This window comes from Eptesicus fuscus, chromosome 2, assembly GCF_027574615.1.
Source record: "Eptesicus fuscus isolate TK198812 chromosome 2, DD_ASM_mEF_20220401, whole genome shotgun sequence".
Lineage (NCBI taxonomy): Eukaryota > Metazoa > Chordata > Mammalia > Chiroptera > Vespertilionidae > Eptesicus > Eptesicus fuscus.
The window spans coordinates 4027849-4046616 of NC_072474.1; the positions used below are offsets into that span (position 1 = coordinate 4027849).

Sequence of the window (18768 nt, forward strand, 5' to 3'; positions counted from 1 at the left end):
CAAGTTCAGGATTATTATAATTTAAACCTGATTCCTCTCCTGTAAAATAGGACTGGACTAGAATACACCTAAACCCTTCTGTAATGGGGCCTCTGTATTTGGGTGAGTTTGGTGAGGGGACTGTACTTATCATCTCTTCCCATCTTCACGCTGGACTCACTTTGAGAGGGAATACTCTACAACCCAGGGCTAAGCTTTCACAGCCTGAGACTCCTTCCCTGGCCACTGCCTGTCTGCAACGACTCAGCAGAATTTGTGTAGCAGTGCTTAAAGGCAAACATATAGGGTGTCCCCCCCTCCAAATGTACACACTTTGAAAATTATTAATTCCAATATTTCTTTCTTTGACAATTCCAATAGAATGACATTTATACCATGGGAAAACAGGCACCAAAAAGGGTGCACAGGGGCATTGTTTTTTAAAATTGCTGCTTTTCCTTTAAAAATGTTCTGAAATCAAAATTCTAAGTTGTCAGTATATACTACCCTGAAAAGTATGCTGTCTTAGTGTGCTTATCTCCTCTCTCACACACACACATATAAATAACGTATCGGTGAGACATCACTTTGTCCTGTGCTGACAGCATAAAGTTCTAAAGAATATTTTAGGCTTCTATCAAAAGGTTAATAATTTTTTTAAATGTTTGTGCAAAAATACTATTTTGAAAAAATGTACACTAGTTTTGGTGTGCTATTTACTGTATCATACTAAAAAATATAATACTAAAAAAGAACCTTCTTGACAACTGGAAGAATATCCTGAGAGACATCATAAAGATGGCCAGAAATCCTTTTTCCTTGAGAACCAGACTGGAGACCTATTTTATGAACCACCAGAACAAAACCTTCTAGAAACTCTCTTTTCTTTCTTCCTTCCTTTCTTTCTTCCTTCCTTTCTTTCTTTTCTTTTTCTTTCTTTTTTTGTTGTTGTTGTTAGAACAACTCAGTAAAATAAAATTCCCGTTTATTGTTGGACAACATTGTTTCACACATACATCAAACAGGCCAAAATAAATAAATAAACAGCAATTCCATAAACAAAAAAAAAGGGAAAAAAAGAAACCTTTTTATCTTTGGCCTTTTTAACCATCTCATACAAACCAACACTTATGTACAGCTAAGTACATACACAAAGTTACTGGAATGCTCAGAGTAAGATTTTTTTGTGGTTGTTTTTGCTTTTTTACAAGGTGTTTTCTCCTTTGGGATTATAATGAACATGGTCACACCACAAGTCAAGTCAGAAGTAGGACAGAGAATGCTCCAAAGGCTGGTTTGGTCATCCCAAGATCATTAAAAATGGCTGACCCCTAACAATATGTACAAAAATATAAAATGTAAATAAAAAATACAAACAAATTTCCCTTCCTAAAGTACTTTTAAGAAAAAAAGCAAGGCCTTGGACGTTTTGGTTCTTTTCTCCTCCCCTTTGCAAGTTCACGTTGTGGTTTTGGTTGGGTGGTGGCGAGTGCGTGTCCTCTGCAGGTGGCGCTGCCCCAGGCGGGCGGGAGTCTACCCGAAGGTGACCACGTTTAGGTTCTGAGAGGGGAAGTGGAGGGTGACGAGGTCACGGAGGCCTTTAACTTTTCCTGATTTTGCTCATCCTCATCAGTCTTCTGCTTCTTGGTGTCAACATCGTCAACCTCATCATCTTCAGCTGTCCGTTTGCCTATAGCTGCCTCAGCCTCCTCATCTTCATCTCCATCCTCTTCCTCACCATCACCTTCCTCCTCCTCCTCCTCCTCCTCCTCCTCCTCCTCCTCCTCCTCCCCCTCCTCCTCCTCCTCCTCCCCTCCTCCTCCTCCTCCTCCCCTCCTCCTCCTCCTCGTCCTCCTCCTCCTCCACCTCCCCCCCCTCCTTCTTCATCTACCTCATGGTCAGCCTCCTGCTCCCCATTTTCCTCACTAGCGTTCCCATTCGCAGGTGCATTGTTTCCATGCTCTGCCTCCTCCACACTTCCTTCTTCTCCTTTAAGTCCCTGGTGGTGCTCTCGGAGCTGGTGTCCACGGCCGTGTCTGACATGGTGGGGCACACCGGTGATCCCATGCAGCGGATTTTTTTTTTAAGTGAGAGTTGGAGGACCCTGGCGAAGAAGCTGCAGTGGAGGAGGCCCGCAGCAGAGGTGGTTGCAGCGAGCGAATCATTTTTATGTTACGGAATTTACCAGGCGACCAGAAAATGCACAGGAGCACCCGGAGGTACAGGAGAAACCCATTTATTTTCAGATGTTTCGCATGTACTAGTCCCGTGACTCAGGGGAGCCTGTTTCCAAATCCTGAGCCAACCAATATGGAGGAAGCTTTCCCTTTATACCCTTTGGTTTCTTTGTCCCCCAAATATGGATGGGACTTCCAGACCTTTCGAGGGCTTTGCAAAAAGCCCCTGTGTTGGGATGGGGACCTGAGACCACACCTAAAGGCCTGGCCTGGTGTCAGTGCTTGGGTAAACGGGTCTTGCAAGACCAGATTGTGGAGAAAGGGGCAGTGACTTAATTATAGGCTATCAAGAAGGTACATTAGGTGACTGGCACAGATTCAGATTGCTAGCCCCCTAAAAATGTCCTATTTCCCCATCATTTGGTGGAGCGTAGAGGGAGCCACTGGAACAATGCACAGATGGCTTTTCAGAGCAGCCAGGGGCTAGAATCATCTCTCAAACAGAGAGCCAGAGGGAGAGTTCAGAGCTCGTGCTATGAAGCTGAAGCTGTCATTGCCTTGGGCTCCTGTATGCTGTGGAGTCAACAACACAAAATCTGACAGTATGCCATCCGCTGTTGGAAAGTGAGGAATGAATACTGCTTGGCTAGCAAACTTCAGAACTGGCTTTGCCAACTCCCAGACCCTCTATGTCTCCTAATAGCAGGAGAACCTTGTTTTAAGGCAAGTTATAGGGACAAGTGAAAGATCAGCATTCCCTGCCACTCCCACTATGGGACTACCTCAAGACATGTAATTTTTGAAGTAGTACAGTATATTAGATCAAATAAGTACAGCACTATTTATGTGTGCCACAGATAATATATCGATTTTCATTCTCTTGAAGCCTCCATGGTGGTGTGTATTTGAGGGGCTAATCCAACTTTTAATGCTCTAAAAACAGAAATGCTTTTCTAGAGAACACATTCATATAATCCGGAAGCTACTTTAAAAAGTATTCATTCCACTCCGTGTCACCTACCACTATCCAATAGGTTTTGATATTTTCCCCTTAAATGTGAAAGGCTGATACTGAAGCTCATTGTAATAAAATAATTACTTGTACGATATATATTGCCTGTGAGATTCATTTTCTAAATTTTATTTAATCTAAAAATAGTAAGAAAAAATGAAAACTTACACTGAAATATTGTTTGTACAATCAACTCTAATGACTGGTTCACACGAACAAAACTGAAAAAATAGTAAATCTACATAGTTCGTATAATAAATAAAATGTAAATACACACTATTTCAATACATAAATAGAAGCTTTACACATCAAAATACAATATATATATATAAAATAAACATATCTAAAATTTAATGAGGTACTATAAATGACTATAATTTTCATTATAAATTACATATATATTTCAATACAGAAATATATTTGCTGTAACATTTTGCATTTAGAAATAACTTCTATGATGGTATTGTGGAGAGTAATTTTATAACCAAGTCTTTGAGTAATACATCGTTATTAGTAATTCACTGGAAGGGTATGACTGTAATATGAACAATTTCTTAATTATGGCAAAAGTACTTTTTTAAGGAATATAAGTTATAGTGTTTTATTTCTGTATAAGCAGTTAATGCTGAAAATAAATGGGAAGATAACATATTTACAATATCCTTAAGCACCAACTTTGTAGAATGGTGTGGGCCAAAGTGAGGGGTTTCAATAAAGGCAACTTACTAGATTACCATTCCTCTTCATTATTTATGAAAATCACTTTAGATGCACTCTTCCAAGGCAAACTCTATTTTAATGTGCCTCAAAACTTAATAATTATACTGCTTCTCAATATTTCAGAGCCTGGATGACAAATAAACCTCCACTTTAGACACTTTAAAATATGGTCTTTGTAGATATAAAATTGGACAAACTAATAACGTAGGGGTAACAGAAAGCAATTGAATGCATTTATTCCCCTACTGAATCAAAGGTCTGAGGAAAACTTATGACAAGAAAAAGGAAAATTACAATGATGCTTAAGAATTCTTTATTAGCTGAGTGCTAAAAGTGGGGGGCTCCGCAGTTAACACCAGACCATGGTTTGTCTACTTTATAATTGTGGCCAGCTATGTTAGTAATTTAAGAAGGTGTCATTTAAATAACTGAATTATTTAAAAGAAGATTTGGGTAATTTTATAGTGACTTGAGAGAATCTATTCTATCTAAAAGTTGGTATGTAGTGTTTTCACGTGTCATTATGTTGAGGGATTTCTAAAGTCCTTGGGTAATTTCTTATTTTCCTCAAATTTGTATAATCTTTCCAGCAATGAGTACACAGTGAGTTAAAATTGCCTACAATTATAATTACTTTCAGAAAGCACATTTTTGTAGCTTATAAGGAAATTATTTTAGAAATATAAATTAATCTGCCATTAGCATCTCATTCCCATATATCCCATTCCATGTAATCACTTTAACATAGCATTTTTGCTTCAATTTTATCTTCTAAATAAAGCCTCCAATTTGGGGAGCAAATACACAGTCTGATTAAAATGTTAAACATATTAAACATGCAGAGTATATAACAACTTAATTGTTACTGATCCACTGATACTTATTTTCAGTTTCTTCTTTTTGGGCTCTTTGTTCTTCTCGGTGGTTAGCTGCAGTCCAAAATGTGATTTTTTTGAGTACTTGTTGAAGAAGTTTAGGAGGTAATAAAGATATTTGACTTTCTAAAATTATAGCATTTTTACCAATGCAGTCAAGGCATGACCTGCAAACAAAACATAATGGAATTATTCATTTTTAAGTTATAATATAAAAAATATATAGGTAAGTTTCTTAAAAATAAAAATCATTTAAAATCTATATACCGTGTATATAAAAGCATAATATGCAAATTGACCAAATGGTGAAATGACCACTCGCTATGACGCGCAATGACCACCAGGGGGGCAGACGCTCAATGCAGGAGCTGCCCCCAGCCCACAGGCCCTGATCGCCCGATAGGGACCTGCCAGCCAACCTCTCAGTCCCTCCCCCAGCTGACAGGCTCCAATTGCCCAATGAGGAATGGGGAACTGGGGGTAGGTGGCAGCAGACACAGGCAGCGCCAGGCCAAGGCAGGTGTGAGCTAGCAGGGCCCTGATAACCCCGCCAGTTGGCCCACACTGGCAACCAGTGCCGGCAGCTGGGGAAGATCAGCCCTGATTGCAGGCTAGGCCTAAGGACCCTACCCATGCGTGAATTTCACGCGCCAGGCCTCTAGTTTTTATGTAATGTATTTCCTTTGTATTGTTTGAAACTTGATAGGACATACATTCTTTCTGGAGCATCACAATAATTGTACATTTTTACAGCATAGAGATTGTATCTGACCAAATCCAATGGGAACAGAAATTACAACTTACCATGCATGATGTTCTTTAAGTAAAAAAGATTCAGACTTAATTTCAAAGCAGGTTAGTCTCTAGCAGACCCTTTTCACTTATCCTTACAGCCCAATACCCATTTACTCTTCTCTGAGAACTTTTTCTTCCATCTCCAGGATGAAGCCTCTGATATCCATTTTTACATGGTGTGACTGGGTGCTCCTTAGACCCCTCTCTCAGTGTCTGACTTCAGGTGACCCAGAGAGAGCAGGTCTGAAGAGAGGAGTGGAGCCATGCCACAGAAAGAGCCAAGAGTACCAGAGAGGTTCTCCCATCTGGGGGCCTAGTGTTTATGTTTCCCCTTTCACTCCACTAGAGGGCAGTGTCCTTTCAAATACAATTCCATTTAATCTTGATAAACTACCCTGAAAAGGGTTTTGTACTTTAAAACCAAAAGAAAACTGATTAAGATAAGAACCATCAAAAACGCATCTATTTCAACTGGTAAACTTTAATTTTAAAAGGTAAATATTTTATAAAAGTTTTAAAAATAGATTCATTGGATTCTGCTGTGGTTAATCTGTTGTCATTTTTATAATGATTTACACTGTACAGATTTATATCTTCTTCCAAACTCTCATGAAGCCTTTTCTCTAGACTTTGTGAAAATGCTCGATAAAAAGTAAGAGTGAAATGAGAAATAACGTTTATTACAGAGGAACCATGTCCTACTCCTGTTTTTCCCCATGAGTGCTAGATGCCTTCTGACTTGGAATTTAAAATAAAATGATTACACTTGCTTACTGTGGAAACCAGCTGTGGTGAACATGCTTCACACAATAAATCTACTGAAGTCCTGATATAGTCAAGTTTTGATACGCTCAGCATCAAAAGGGCCTGTCCCCACTAACAGCAGCTCTGTGCTAGGTGCAAAGGTGATACCAAGAAGCCCGACTGATGGTCACCCTTAGTCCCAGCCTCAAATACAGGCCCACCCAGTGTGTCCTTTTGCTTTCTCTTATTTCTATACTGACTCATCTTCCCCATCATTGTTTTTCTTTGTGGGGGAAAGACTGTTCCAAGATGTGACCACAGCCTGACCAGTGAGCTGGACCTGGGCCAGTGGGGTGGGGGGGGGGCCTGTTTCCCCACAACCCTCCCCACTCTTGGGCACTGTCTGATCCTGATTGATGTTTGTTATGACATGAACCAGTGCCTTTCCCCTGCTTTCCACTACTGGTTCCTGGAATAGGCCATTGTCTTGAGCTGGACAAGCATGTAAAGCAATTTACCGTAATTGGTAGCATTCACGTAGGAGTACCAGGACTATCTGCCCCTTCATCCCATAAAATTATTTTTTTTTTAAATGTTTTTATTAATTTAAAAAAAAATGTTTTTATTGCTTTCAGAGAGGAAGAGAGGGAGAGAGAGAAACATCAATGATGAGAGAGAATCATTGATCAACTGCCTCCTGCACACGCCCCACTGGGGATTGAGCCTGCAACCTGGGCATGTGCCCTGACCGAGAATCGAACCATGACCTCCTGGTTCATAGGTCAATGCTCAACCACTGAGCCACCTCGGCCTGGCTCCCATATAATTCTTTGATGCCTGTCAAGTGGTGTGCGAATCCATTTCATGCTACAGCCACCGAAGATGCACATCCCTTGTAAGTTTCTCTCAATTAACTCCATTCATTACCAGACTAGAGTGGCCAGCTCTTTCTTCAGTCTTTCTCGGCCCTCTGCTTAAGGAGATTTTCAGTCCTGGGACCTTTCCCAGGGTCTGTGTGTACTAACAATATTATCTTCCAAACATCCCCTACATGCTTTTTGGAGCACCAATTGTGTCTGCAAACACCTCTGCGTCCTAAAGACACCCATGAAAAACACACATGGTGTCGAAACAAGCCAGAGGAAAATCATTTGGGCAAAAAATGAAAAAGGATCCCAAGTCAAGGTTATGGAAAATATTCCTTTATTAACTTTTGGTCGAGAATATGTTTGTATATTTTCAGAGAACAACTCCAGGACCATGTGGATTCCTGCAACAGAGAGAATTGACAGGACTGCTCCAGCCATGAAGACAGAGGAGAGACAGTCCAGAGATGGAAGATGCTGACGATGCCTTGCCATACTAGCAGTCAGCAGCTGTGCGTCACTGCAGGTTGCCCAGGACCAAACCAGAGATGGTCGGACCTGCATTACCACCATTTGTCCACCATCCAGAACTGAAATGTCAATGCTGACATCTACACATAAGGAACTGTTTGACACTGAAATAAGGACTCAAGGGAACTGTTGGCCCAGAAAGAAACTCACTACAGACTGATTCATTTTCCTCTCAGCATAACCATTATGGCTGGTCTCATTTTCGGTTCTTACAAGTGTATTTTTTATCGCATGATCTCACGCATCTAGGGGAAATAATGAACAACATAAACTGATGAACAAAAACAGACCCGGAGACAGGGAAGCATCGATCAGACTCTTAAACCTCAGAGGGAAGGTAGGGGAGGGTGGGGGAAAGGGGGAAAGATCAACCAAAGGACTTGTATGCATGCATATAAGCCTAACCAGGGATCACGGACAACAGGGGGGTGGGGGCATACATGGGGAGGGGTTTGGAGTGGGAGTGGGGGGATGAGGAAAATTATGTGATACCATAATAAAAAAAACAAAAAACACATCTGCTCCCTCTGACTTTCTGTTCTAGCTTTAATTGAAATCGAAAATTGCTTGATGTGCAGCCCTCTTGAGAAGAGTACATTTCCCTCACCTCCGCTTTCACAGTCCAGGAGCCAATGCCAGTGTCCTCTCCTCACCGCTGCTTCCAGCCTGCGATCATTTCACCTTTAGGTATCACCATCTATCAACCTCCTGCGCATTCCCATCCCCAGCCCCAACCCCCTTGTATAGTGAGGACTTTGGCCCTGACTCGCCACAATCTTGTCCCTTGACTGATTTTATCATCTGTGTGGAAACCCTTTTTTATTCTTTATGACCTTATCAGGGCGGTTCAACCTCTGAAATCTTAAACTCTCAGATCCTCCCCTTGGACCATAATCCTTGCATCCTTTTCATTCTTTTTTTTTTTTTTTAAATATATTTTATTGATTTTTTACAGAGAGGAAGGGAGAGGAATAGAGAGTTAGAAACATCGATGAGAGAGAAACATCGATCAGCTGCCTCCTGCACACCTCCTACTGGGGATGTGCCCCAAACAAGGTACATGCCCTTGACCGGAATCGAACCTGGGACCCCTCAGTCCGCAGGCCGACGCTCTATCCACTGAGCCAAACCGGTTTCGGCTCCTTTTCATTCTTACACTCATCTTTTGACTCTTCTTGGTTCACCAAATAATAAGACCCATCCAGTTTTAATTTTCTTTCCTATCCAGCTTAGTACATATGCAGGTCATTCTCTTGCCAACAATTTTAATCCCCCACGCCACTGTCCCTCCATTAACCATCCTGGCTAAATTCCAGTGAACTATCTCCTTTCTGCCCGTGCAACCTGGCTGCTCAGTGCTGCTGGAGAAACCAGGTTCCTGCCACTGCACCGTGGTTCCCCTCGACCGCAGGGCCCTCCTGAGTCTCAGCACTGTTACAGATCTAAGTCAATCTTCTCAGTCACCTCCGCAGCTGTTTCAAATTTCACCACTCTTCTTAAGTTCAAATCCTCACCTCTCTTCTTTCTTATCAGATGACCTCACTAGCAGCTAAACCTTCCTCAGAGCCATGCCCCTAACCAACAAATGTGTCCGTCTTTATATCTGTACTTCCTTCTTTGCCCACTGTGTCAAAATTATTCTTGCTCCAGTCAAGGGGCAATTCAATGACCTGTTCGCTAAAATTCACCTCCTTAAAACCATGCTCTGGGAACCAGGATGGCGGCATAGGTAACTGCCTGTACTTGCTGCCTCCCACAACCACATCAAAATTACAACTAAAACACAGAACAACTATTATCCAGAACCTAGGGAAAGCTGTCTGAGTGGACGAACTACCACTAAGAGGTAAAGAAGAAAGCGCACTGAGACGGGTAGGAGGTGCCGAGCGCGGAAGGGGCCGGTCCGGCACTCGGGTGTGCGGCTTTTTGAATCGGGAGGAAGATCCTCTCTGCGGAGGCCGCCCGGAGGAGCAGCGAGGAGCGAGGGGTCCCAGCCCCACACCAGACCCCCAGCCCAGGGTCCCAGAGCTGGGGAAATAAGTCCCTAAGGGCAGTAAGAACTACGAAATGTAAAAACCAGTGCAGATTGGGGCGAGTGACACACAGGCTGCTGGAGACCCAGCTGCTCCTCTTAAAAGGGGGCCGGCACCTCCAACTGAACTTACAAGCTCCCACTTCCTCTGAGCTCCAGTGCGGGTGTTACGTAAAAAAACCATTGAAACCTGTAAAGAATTTTTGTGAGTTTATTTGAGCCAAACTGTCAACATATGCCGGAAAGCAGAACCTCAACGAATTGAGATAATGCTCTGTATTTATACATTGCAATCAAAGGAGGGACATAGGTGGGTTACATGAAAGTCATTGGTGATAGATTAGAGAGGCGGGAGAAAGTAAAGCGGGGGGGGGGGGGGGGGGTAGGAGGGGACCCTTGGGATTGGATAAAAAGTAAAATGATGGACACATACTTAGGTGGGTGCAGGAACAATTAACATGATAATGAAGGAATTTGTGGTATCTTTCCTGGTGCCCAGCACATTAGGTTGTGCCCCAGGGGGTCCAGAAACAGGGAAGTTACAAGTTACCCAGACACTTCAAGGGTATGTTATTATAGATGCAAAAGGACAGAAAGGCTCAGTTAAGGTAAAGGTTGACCTTGTCAGTGAAGATACTGGACTAGGACGTAACTACCCACCATCACTGCCTTTAGTTAAAGTTTAATTTCAGACCATCCTTTGTGGTGACTTTAGGTCTCTGAGTTTGCAAGACCGCCATGCAGGCCTCCCCTGAGCTTGTCAGGTCAGCATGTGGCCCCTTTCGTCCACATGGGCGAGGCTCTGGGGGACCCAGACACATACAGGGAGAAACTGGTCTGTCTGGCACCAGGGCAGGAACGAGGGGCGGCTTTCTTCCAGATGGAGGTGCTCACAGCAGCGGTCATAGTTCCCATGCTGGGACCTCCCAGGTGCAGGGATGACTGGCAGCCATTTCTGTTTGCTCCGCCCTTGAGATTCCCTGAGACCCCACCCCACCCAATTTACAACCCCATCCAAGCTGTGCACAGCGGCCCTTGCATATGAATAGTCTGTCCTTTCTCAGGATAAAACCTGTCAAACAAGCTGCAGCTGGGTCAAGGAGCCCCAAACCTGTCAATAAAAGGACCAAAAACCGACACCAGCACCAGCCTGCCTTGCTTCAAAGCTGGGCCTCATCTGGGCACTTCCAAACCTGTCTGGGCACTTCCAAACCTGTCTGGGCACTTCCAAACCCGATACAAAGAGGAGGGATCTGCAGATCTCTCTGTAGCTCCTGCAAGGTGGCCCCAGGCAGTGACTGACTGCACCTCCCTAGAGACCCAAGAGCCAGTGTACCCAGTGATCAGTGTGAGACCATATCAGATTACACCTCTACACATCCATAAGCAACACACTCAAGGGGCAGATTCAGTGAGCACAAAGCCCCACTGAAGCAAGTCCTGCTCCATAGGGGTGTCTCCTGCACAGCAGCTCTCCCACTGTAGTCACAGCTGGTCCCCACAGCCAATTGGCCTGGAGGTCAATTCCTCCCAGTGACACCAACAGCAATCAAGGCTCAACTACAACAAGACTGTGCACACAGCCCACACAGGGGTGCACCAAGAGTGTCCACCTCAGGTAACTGGGGAGGCTGAGCCACTGGGCCCTGTAGGACACTAACACACAAAGCCACTCTATCAACTCATGGAGACTTGGCAGCTACCCAATACACAGAAACAAACACAGGGAAGCAGCCAAAATGCGGAGACAAAGAAACATGTCACAAATGAAAGAAATGGAAGAAAGCAAACTACTGGATATAGGGTTCAAAACCACGGTTATAAGTTACTCAAGAATCTTCTAGAAACCTCCGAGGAACTTAGTGAGACTTTCAAGGATCTTAGTGAGAATGCCAAAAAAATGGAAAAGGACCGGTCAGAAATTAAGCATACACTGACTGAAATAAAGAATAATATACAGAGATTCAACAGTAGACTAGAGGATCCCAAGAATCAAATCAATGATTTGAAATACAAGGAAGCAAAAAACACCAACCAGAAGAGAAAAAAGAATCCAAAAATATGAAGATAGTGTAAGAAACCTCTGAGATAACTTCAAGTGTACCAACATCCGAATTATGGGGGTGCCAGAAGAAGAGAGAGAGCAAGATACTGAAAACCTATTTGAAGAAATAGTGACAGAAAACTTCCCCCACCTGGTGAAAGAAATAGACTTACGAGTCCAGGAAGCGCACAGAGAACCCCAAACAAGAGGACTCCAAAGAGGACTACACCAAGACACATCATAATTAAAATGCCAAGGGCAAAAGACAAAGAGAGGATCTTAAAAGCAGCAAGAGAAAAACAGTTAGTTACCTACAAGGGAGCAGCCATACAACTGTCAGCTGATTTCTCAACAGAAACTATGTAGGCCAGAAGGGAGTGGTAAGAAATATTCAAAAATATGAGTAGCAAGAACCTATAACCAAGAATAATCTACCCAGCAAAGCTATCACTTAGAATTAAAGGTCAGATAAAAGAGCTTCACAGAGAAGAAAAAGCTAAAGGAGTTCATCACCACCAAACCAGTATTATATGAAATGCTGAAGGATATTCTTTAAGAAGAGGAAGAAGAAGAAAAAGGTAAAGATAAAAATTATGAACAACCAAGTGACAACAAATACATATCTATCAACAAGTGAATCTAAAAATCAAATGAATAAAAAATATGATGAACAGAATAAACTGGTGAATGGAACAGAATCAGGGGCATGGAAATGGAACAGACTGAGGATTCTCAGAGGGAAGGAGTGTGGGAGGGTGCGGGAATAGATTAGACAAAGATCTTATATGCATGTGTGCATTACCTATGGACACAGACAATAGGGTGGCGAGGGCCTGGGTGGGGTAGGAACTGGGTGAAGGGGAGCTATGGAGGAAAAAAGAGGGACATCTGTAATAATCTGAACAATAAAGATCAATTTAAAAAATATATCCTCTGTCCATTTTTCTTCACTTCTTGTGTTTCCAACAATGTACTCCCATTGGTTTCTTCCCCTCAGCTGTGACCAAATATGCTGCCTTCTTCCTTGGTCTTTTTTTTTTTAATATATTTTATTGATTTTTTACAGAGAGGAAGGGAGAGGGATAGAGAGTTAGAAACATCGATGAGAGAGAAACATTGATCAGCTGCCTCTTGCACACCCCACACTGGGGATGTGCCCGCAACCAAGGTACATGCCCTTGACCGGAATCGAACCTGGGACCCTTCAGTTCGCAGGCCGATGCTCTATCCACTGAGCCAAACCGGTTAGGGCCTTCCTTGGTCTTGATGTTAATCCCCAGAAGTCATCCTGGCTTCCACCTTCACCTCACCAAAAACGTCCTAGTGTTGTCCAACTCCAAGGCACTTTTCAACCCAGACACTCCGTGACCTCTTTACAATGAAGTCTTTCCATCTTGAAGTCTTCCTCCCTCGGGCTTTGTGTTTCCATCATCTCCTGCTTCACCTTGACATCTTGGGTCACTCTCTGGGCTTCCTTTTCCTCTACCTGCTCCTCAAACGTTAGAAGCTCTCAATGCTCAGCTGTTGGCTTCATCCTTACTCTCAAAACTCCTTCTGGGCAGAACTAACCCAGACCCATTTATACTCCGACAGTTCTTAAATTTTTATGTCGGTCCAGGCCTCTCTCCACATATTAACTATTTACTGGATAGCTCCACTTAGAGGTCCCATAAGCACTTCAAACACAATTATGTCCAAAACCAAATTTGTCGTTTCCACCCCATCCCACCATGAAATCCACTGCATTCTCCCTATTCTTTCTATTGCTAATCCTTCCACCTCTTCCCTTGGCATCCATTCAACTACCAAGCCCATTTTACCTCCTTAAGATTCCCATCTCCCCCCCTTTTCTCCACTGCCATTTTCCAGATCAGACCCTCACTTTGTGCCTGACAACTGCAACAGTCTCTACCAACTTTCCTCACCTCGTCACATAACCCTCCAGTCAGTCTCATCCACACTGCTGCCAGAGGCATTTTCTAACGGGTAATATGATCACCTCATTCCTCTGCTCCAAATTTTCTCATGCTTCCTGATCTACAAGGAGACACAAAGCCCTGCATGACGTATGGTTTCTGATTTCTTGTCCAACCTCATTTCTTACAGCTCCCCCCTCATACTTATTTCCCAGGAATACTCAAGAAGTCAGTTTCCTCTGCACTGGTTGTTCATAGCAAATTCTTGTCTCAAACTCTTCTTCTGTAAAGACTTCCCTAACCTTCACAATCTTTTTTTTTAAATCCTCACCTGAGGATATGTTCTTATAGATTTTATTTTCTTTTTAGAGAGGGAGGAAGGTGGGAGGGAGGGAGGGTGGGAGGGGGGGAGAGAGAGAGAGAGAGAGAGAGAGAGAGAGAGAGAGAGAGAGAGAGAGAGGTATCTCGTTTGCTTCCTATACATGCCCCAACTGGGGATTCAACTCGTAACCTAGGTATGTACCCTGGCTGGGAATCAAACCTGTGGCCTTTTAGCATACAGGACAATGCCCAACCCACTGAGCCACCTGGCCATAATCTTAACCAAGTGGACAGAGAGCCTGCTTCTCTAGTATTCTCATGAACTTTCTATATGTTCCTCTTAAAGCAATTTTTACTTTTCTACTATAGTTGGGGTTTTTTTTAACTGGTGGTCTTGAGAACTAAGTGTGATGGCTCCTTAAAAGGTCAGCCATTCACAATTTGTAGTTCCCAAAATAATTCATTTTATTATTTAATAAATAGAAGTGTGCTTACAGTGATCATATTTTTCAGGCTTAAACAGGAAAAATAAACTTCAATGTAATAAGGTATTTGAGACAACAACTTCCCTGAAAAATCTGGGACCAAGAGTAACTGTCAGTACTACAGAAAGTTTAAAGCCAAACTTAAATATGTAACTCTTTATTGTTACATCTTCTATAACTACTTATCAGCACTTCTTCCTATCTTCCATCCCTCTCACAGATATGTACAAAATAAATAGCATGGATGGTGGGAAATAGAATTGTATGTCTTCCCTTCAATCTTTAAAAATGCATTTTTGGGTCCCCCTCTTCCCCTTTTTCTACTATAGCTGTTTGAATGCCTGCCTTCTATATTATCAGCAACTTAAGGGGAAGGTCATGACTTCGTTTCATAGCACCATGCCGTCTTGAATATTGTATTTCTTGATCCCTGGATATAAGGAATTTGCAATCTACTTAGGGAAAGTAGTTATGTTCATGGTAAAAGTTAAGTAAAAATACTCTGCGGTATAAAATCATTACAGTATCTATTTCAAAACTCTGCCTGTACCTTGGGATCTTTCAAATATTCTGAAGTCCACGCTACACCCAGACGAGTGAAACCATAACCTGTGGGAGTGGAACACAGGCATCAATATGTGTTAAAGTTCCACATGCGATTCTAAAGAGCCGCAGGTGCAGGAAACACTGCACAACGGAACGAGCAGTTACCAAAGACTGTGGGAAGGTTCGGTTTAAGCTAGTCCGTTGGTTTTCAAGTGGTTCAAGCTGTAGAACGTCTGGAAGTTAAAGTACACTCCTTTACATATAGCATGTCCTCTCTCTCTCTCTCTCCTTCACCCATGTTATTCCTACTGCATTAAATAACCTACAGTTCTTCACTGGGCAACTTCTACCTCACTCAAACCCTTCCTCCCAACTCTCTCAGGCAGAAATACGGGCTTCTTCCACAACCCTCCCACTAAACGTTGTATTCACTCCTTTTAAAGCAGAAGTATATGAGCTAAGACACTATAAGTCACACCACCAATTTAATAACAGCTTTGGGATTATAAAAAAATTCTACTAAATTAGATGCATCTATATGTGTTTACACTCTGAGTTCAGAAAAGTTAAATCAGGTTGAGAATCAAGGAAAAACAAATTAAAGTATGTTTAATATTCCCATATGAACGAAATGCAATTTTACAAGCTAAGCAAAAATGTGACTATACTGTATATTTTAAGTTTTAAAAATAACATTGGTGTATGGTTGGTTCATCATTACAAATTTGATTATACTCTTAGGACAAATTTTTTTTTTAATCCTCACCCAAGGGTATTTTTTCCATTGATTTCTAGAGGGAGTGGAAGGGGGAGAGGAGGAGGAGGAGAGAGAGAGACACATCGATTGGTTGCCTCTCGCACCCTCCCGCACAAGCCCCCACCGGGACTGGGGAACCTGCAACCTAGGTGGGGTGCCCTTGACTGGGAGTCAAACCTGAGAGCCTTCAGTGCACAGGCTGACACTCTAACCACTGAGCAAAACTGGCCAGGGCTATTGTTAGGGCAATTTAAACATTTTCTTAAATTCAAGTCATAAACTACCTGAAAAATATTACAAAGCTGCTCTGGCCAGTTGGCTCAGTTGGTTGGAGCATCGTCCCATATACCAAAAGGCACAGTTTTATCCCAGGTTGGGGTGCGTATGGGAAGCAACAAATTAATATTTCTCTCTCAAATAGATGTTTCTCTCCCTCTCTCTCTCTGTCTCTCTCTCTCTCTCTCTGTCTGTCTTTCTCCCTCCCTCTCTTCCTCTCTCTCTAAAAATCAATAATAGCATATCCTTGGATGATTGTTAGGGGGAAAAATATTACAAAGCTTTCCCAAAATGAGGAAGAAATTATCATGTATTTATAGCATATACATGAAAAATAAAATTGCTTACCTGAGTAGTGAATAAGGCTGTGTTTGAAAGATCAATAAATCATTACAGTGACCCTAATCAACATAAAAAGAAGTTATCAAGGTTTTTGATAAAAATAACTGCATTAAAAATTGAATGTTTTGTAAATATAAAAGAAATTACATAAAGCAGCAAATAAATCTCTCTCCAGCCATGAACACACATGTACACATGCATGCACAAACATACACAGACATACACATATCTGTGTCCATACAAATGTTAGATATGTGGTTACCATTTTTTCAGTGACCCAATTTTTACCTAACCACAGTCTATATAACTGCAATTTTAAAAACCAGAAACATGTTTTTCCCTTAGAACAGTGAGTTCAAAATGAGAATAGTACTGGTTTTCAAGCTTTTTTGTTTTTTAAGCAGAACTTTTTTCTTTCAAATGACTTATTTTTAATCTTCTCTTTATCCCAACTCCCTTTTCCAGGTGGTCCCAGGAGTCCTGGGAATTCTTCATTTGAAAATTACAGATCCAGAATGTTTTCTGGATATGATTCTCTCATCTAAAAATTAATGTGGATGAGTCAGCAGAAAATTTCTCTAATCCTTTCAACTAGGTCTTTAGAATTTCATAATTTATGACCATGATTTTAATGAGAATTCCTATTTTAATGATAAAATTTGTATCCTAAGACTTCTAGTGCTAATAAAAAGAAGACAAACTACTAAATTTGATTTTTAATTAAATACAAAGTTGTGGTTATAATTTTTTATTGAAGCACTGAATTCAATAAAATTCAGTTTCTTTGAATTCTCAGTCAAAGAAAGTTCTGAAACTTTCAATATACGTAACATTTGAATTGGAGGCCTCATAACTATGAAAAAAACAAGTTCCCTGGAGATGACCCACCTTATTCAGGGTTCGCCAGGTCACTCAGTGGGAACAACTCTGGAGATAACTACGCCTAAAGAGGTGGCAGGAGCTGCGCCTCCTTGGTTGGGCCCTGGCTCCTGACCCAGCCCAGCCCTGGCGGCTCAGTCCTGCTGCCCGCGTGCTCCATGCAAACCAGCGCCACGTCCTGACTCCTGTCCCACCACATACAGAAGAGGAAGGCGGCCACTCTGCTCTGAATTTCCCCAGGTGATAGCAGTGAGAGAACAGTACTCTCCCAAGGCTACTCATTATTCCTTAGACCTTAGTTTTACCAGATTTTAAAACTGGAATGCTTTAAATGCAAATGTAAAACAAGGGTGAAGTAGTGGCAAAATATGCATAAAATAAAAAGAAAATAAACTTTAAACATTTCAAAGTAGTTTCCTCTTGAGGGAAAAAGCTAACATGATGATATTCTAGTTATTGCTAGGTAGCAAATTTCATGAGTACTTACTACACTGAGTAGTAATATACATTATATATTCATATGTATCAAATATTACAAATACTTTAATTCAATAAAATTATAAAAGCTCTTCTTAATAATTTGACTAATGAAGTTAATAGCCCTATTTTGATTTGTAAACCAACAATATCCTAAATGCTTCTCCACAGCCACTTATTCTGAAGATTAGTCACACCACAGAGGAACATTCCATGCCCTTCCATATTTTGCAATGTGGGAAATGAGCATTCTTGAATAAGGATTTAGGATGAATAACACAATTACTCAGAGGAAATATTTAGATAAGAAATTTTCTTACTGTATCCAAGGAAAGTAAGTCATCTTTGCTCCCACCAAATACCATTATTTCATTTTCTTTTCCCAAGCAGGCTGTGTGCCATAACCTATGATTGACAGGTGTAAACAGAGTGAAATACTACCAAGGAAGAAGCTGTATATCGCATATTAATCAATTTTCAGTTGCACACTCTAAAATGTAATCTCTTTCCGAAGAGGACAGATTTTAAAGATTCCTCTAGAATCATCAGAGGATTCGATTCTAGAGTTCATTAAATCATATCATTTCAATTAAGGAGATGACCCCCAATAACTCTTTCCCATTATATCCCCCAATCTTTTTCTAATCTCCTTTTCACATAGGTATTGAAATATTTTAATCATAAAATTATGCAATTTAAAAATATAGCTGGGTGTGGCTCAGTGGCTGAGCATTGACCCAGAAACCAAGAGGTCACCAGTTCGATTCCCAGTCAGGGCATATGCCTGGGTTGCAGACTCAATCCCCAGTAAGGGGCATGTAGGAGGCAGCGATTGATGATTCTCTCTCATCATTGATGTTTCAATCTCTCTCTCCCTCTCCCTTCCTCTCTGAAATCAATAAAAATATATTTTAAAAAATAAAAATAAAAATGAACTGAACAACAAAAATAGCCGCCTTTCCCATTCTTCTTACTATCTACCATCTTATTGCCC

At 41.7% G+C, this 18768-nt stretch overlaps 1 protein-coding gene and 1 pseudogene across 2 annotated transcripts in view; both read right to left on the reverse strand.

The window, feature by feature from the left end:
• Window positions 1–1532: 1532 nt before the first annotated feature.
• Window positions 1533–2022, reverse strand: LOC129151039 (prothymosin alpha-like; annotated as a pseudogene).
• A 1331-nt stretch (window positions 2023–3353) lies between these two features.
• The window catches only part of KLHDC1 (kelch domain containing 1), a 73841-nt gene continuing 58426 nt past the window's right edge, over window positions 3354–18768 (reverse strand). The window contains exons 11-13 of one of the 2 annotated variants that reach the window (XM_054725341.1): window positions 18095–18179; window positions 16425–16477; window positions 3354–4930 (exon numbers count right to left, since the gene is read on the reverse strand). In XM_054725341.1, the coding sequence (XP_054581316.1) occupies window positions 4744–4930; window positions 16425–16477; window positions 18095–18179 (325 nt within the window). In that variant the 3' untranslated portion in view covers window positions 3354–4743. Of the gene's footprint in view, window positions 4931–12834; window positions 13813–16424; window positions 16478–18094; window positions 18180–18768 lie in introns of those variants that run through there. The other variant, XM_054725346.1, reaches the window with a different exon arrangement.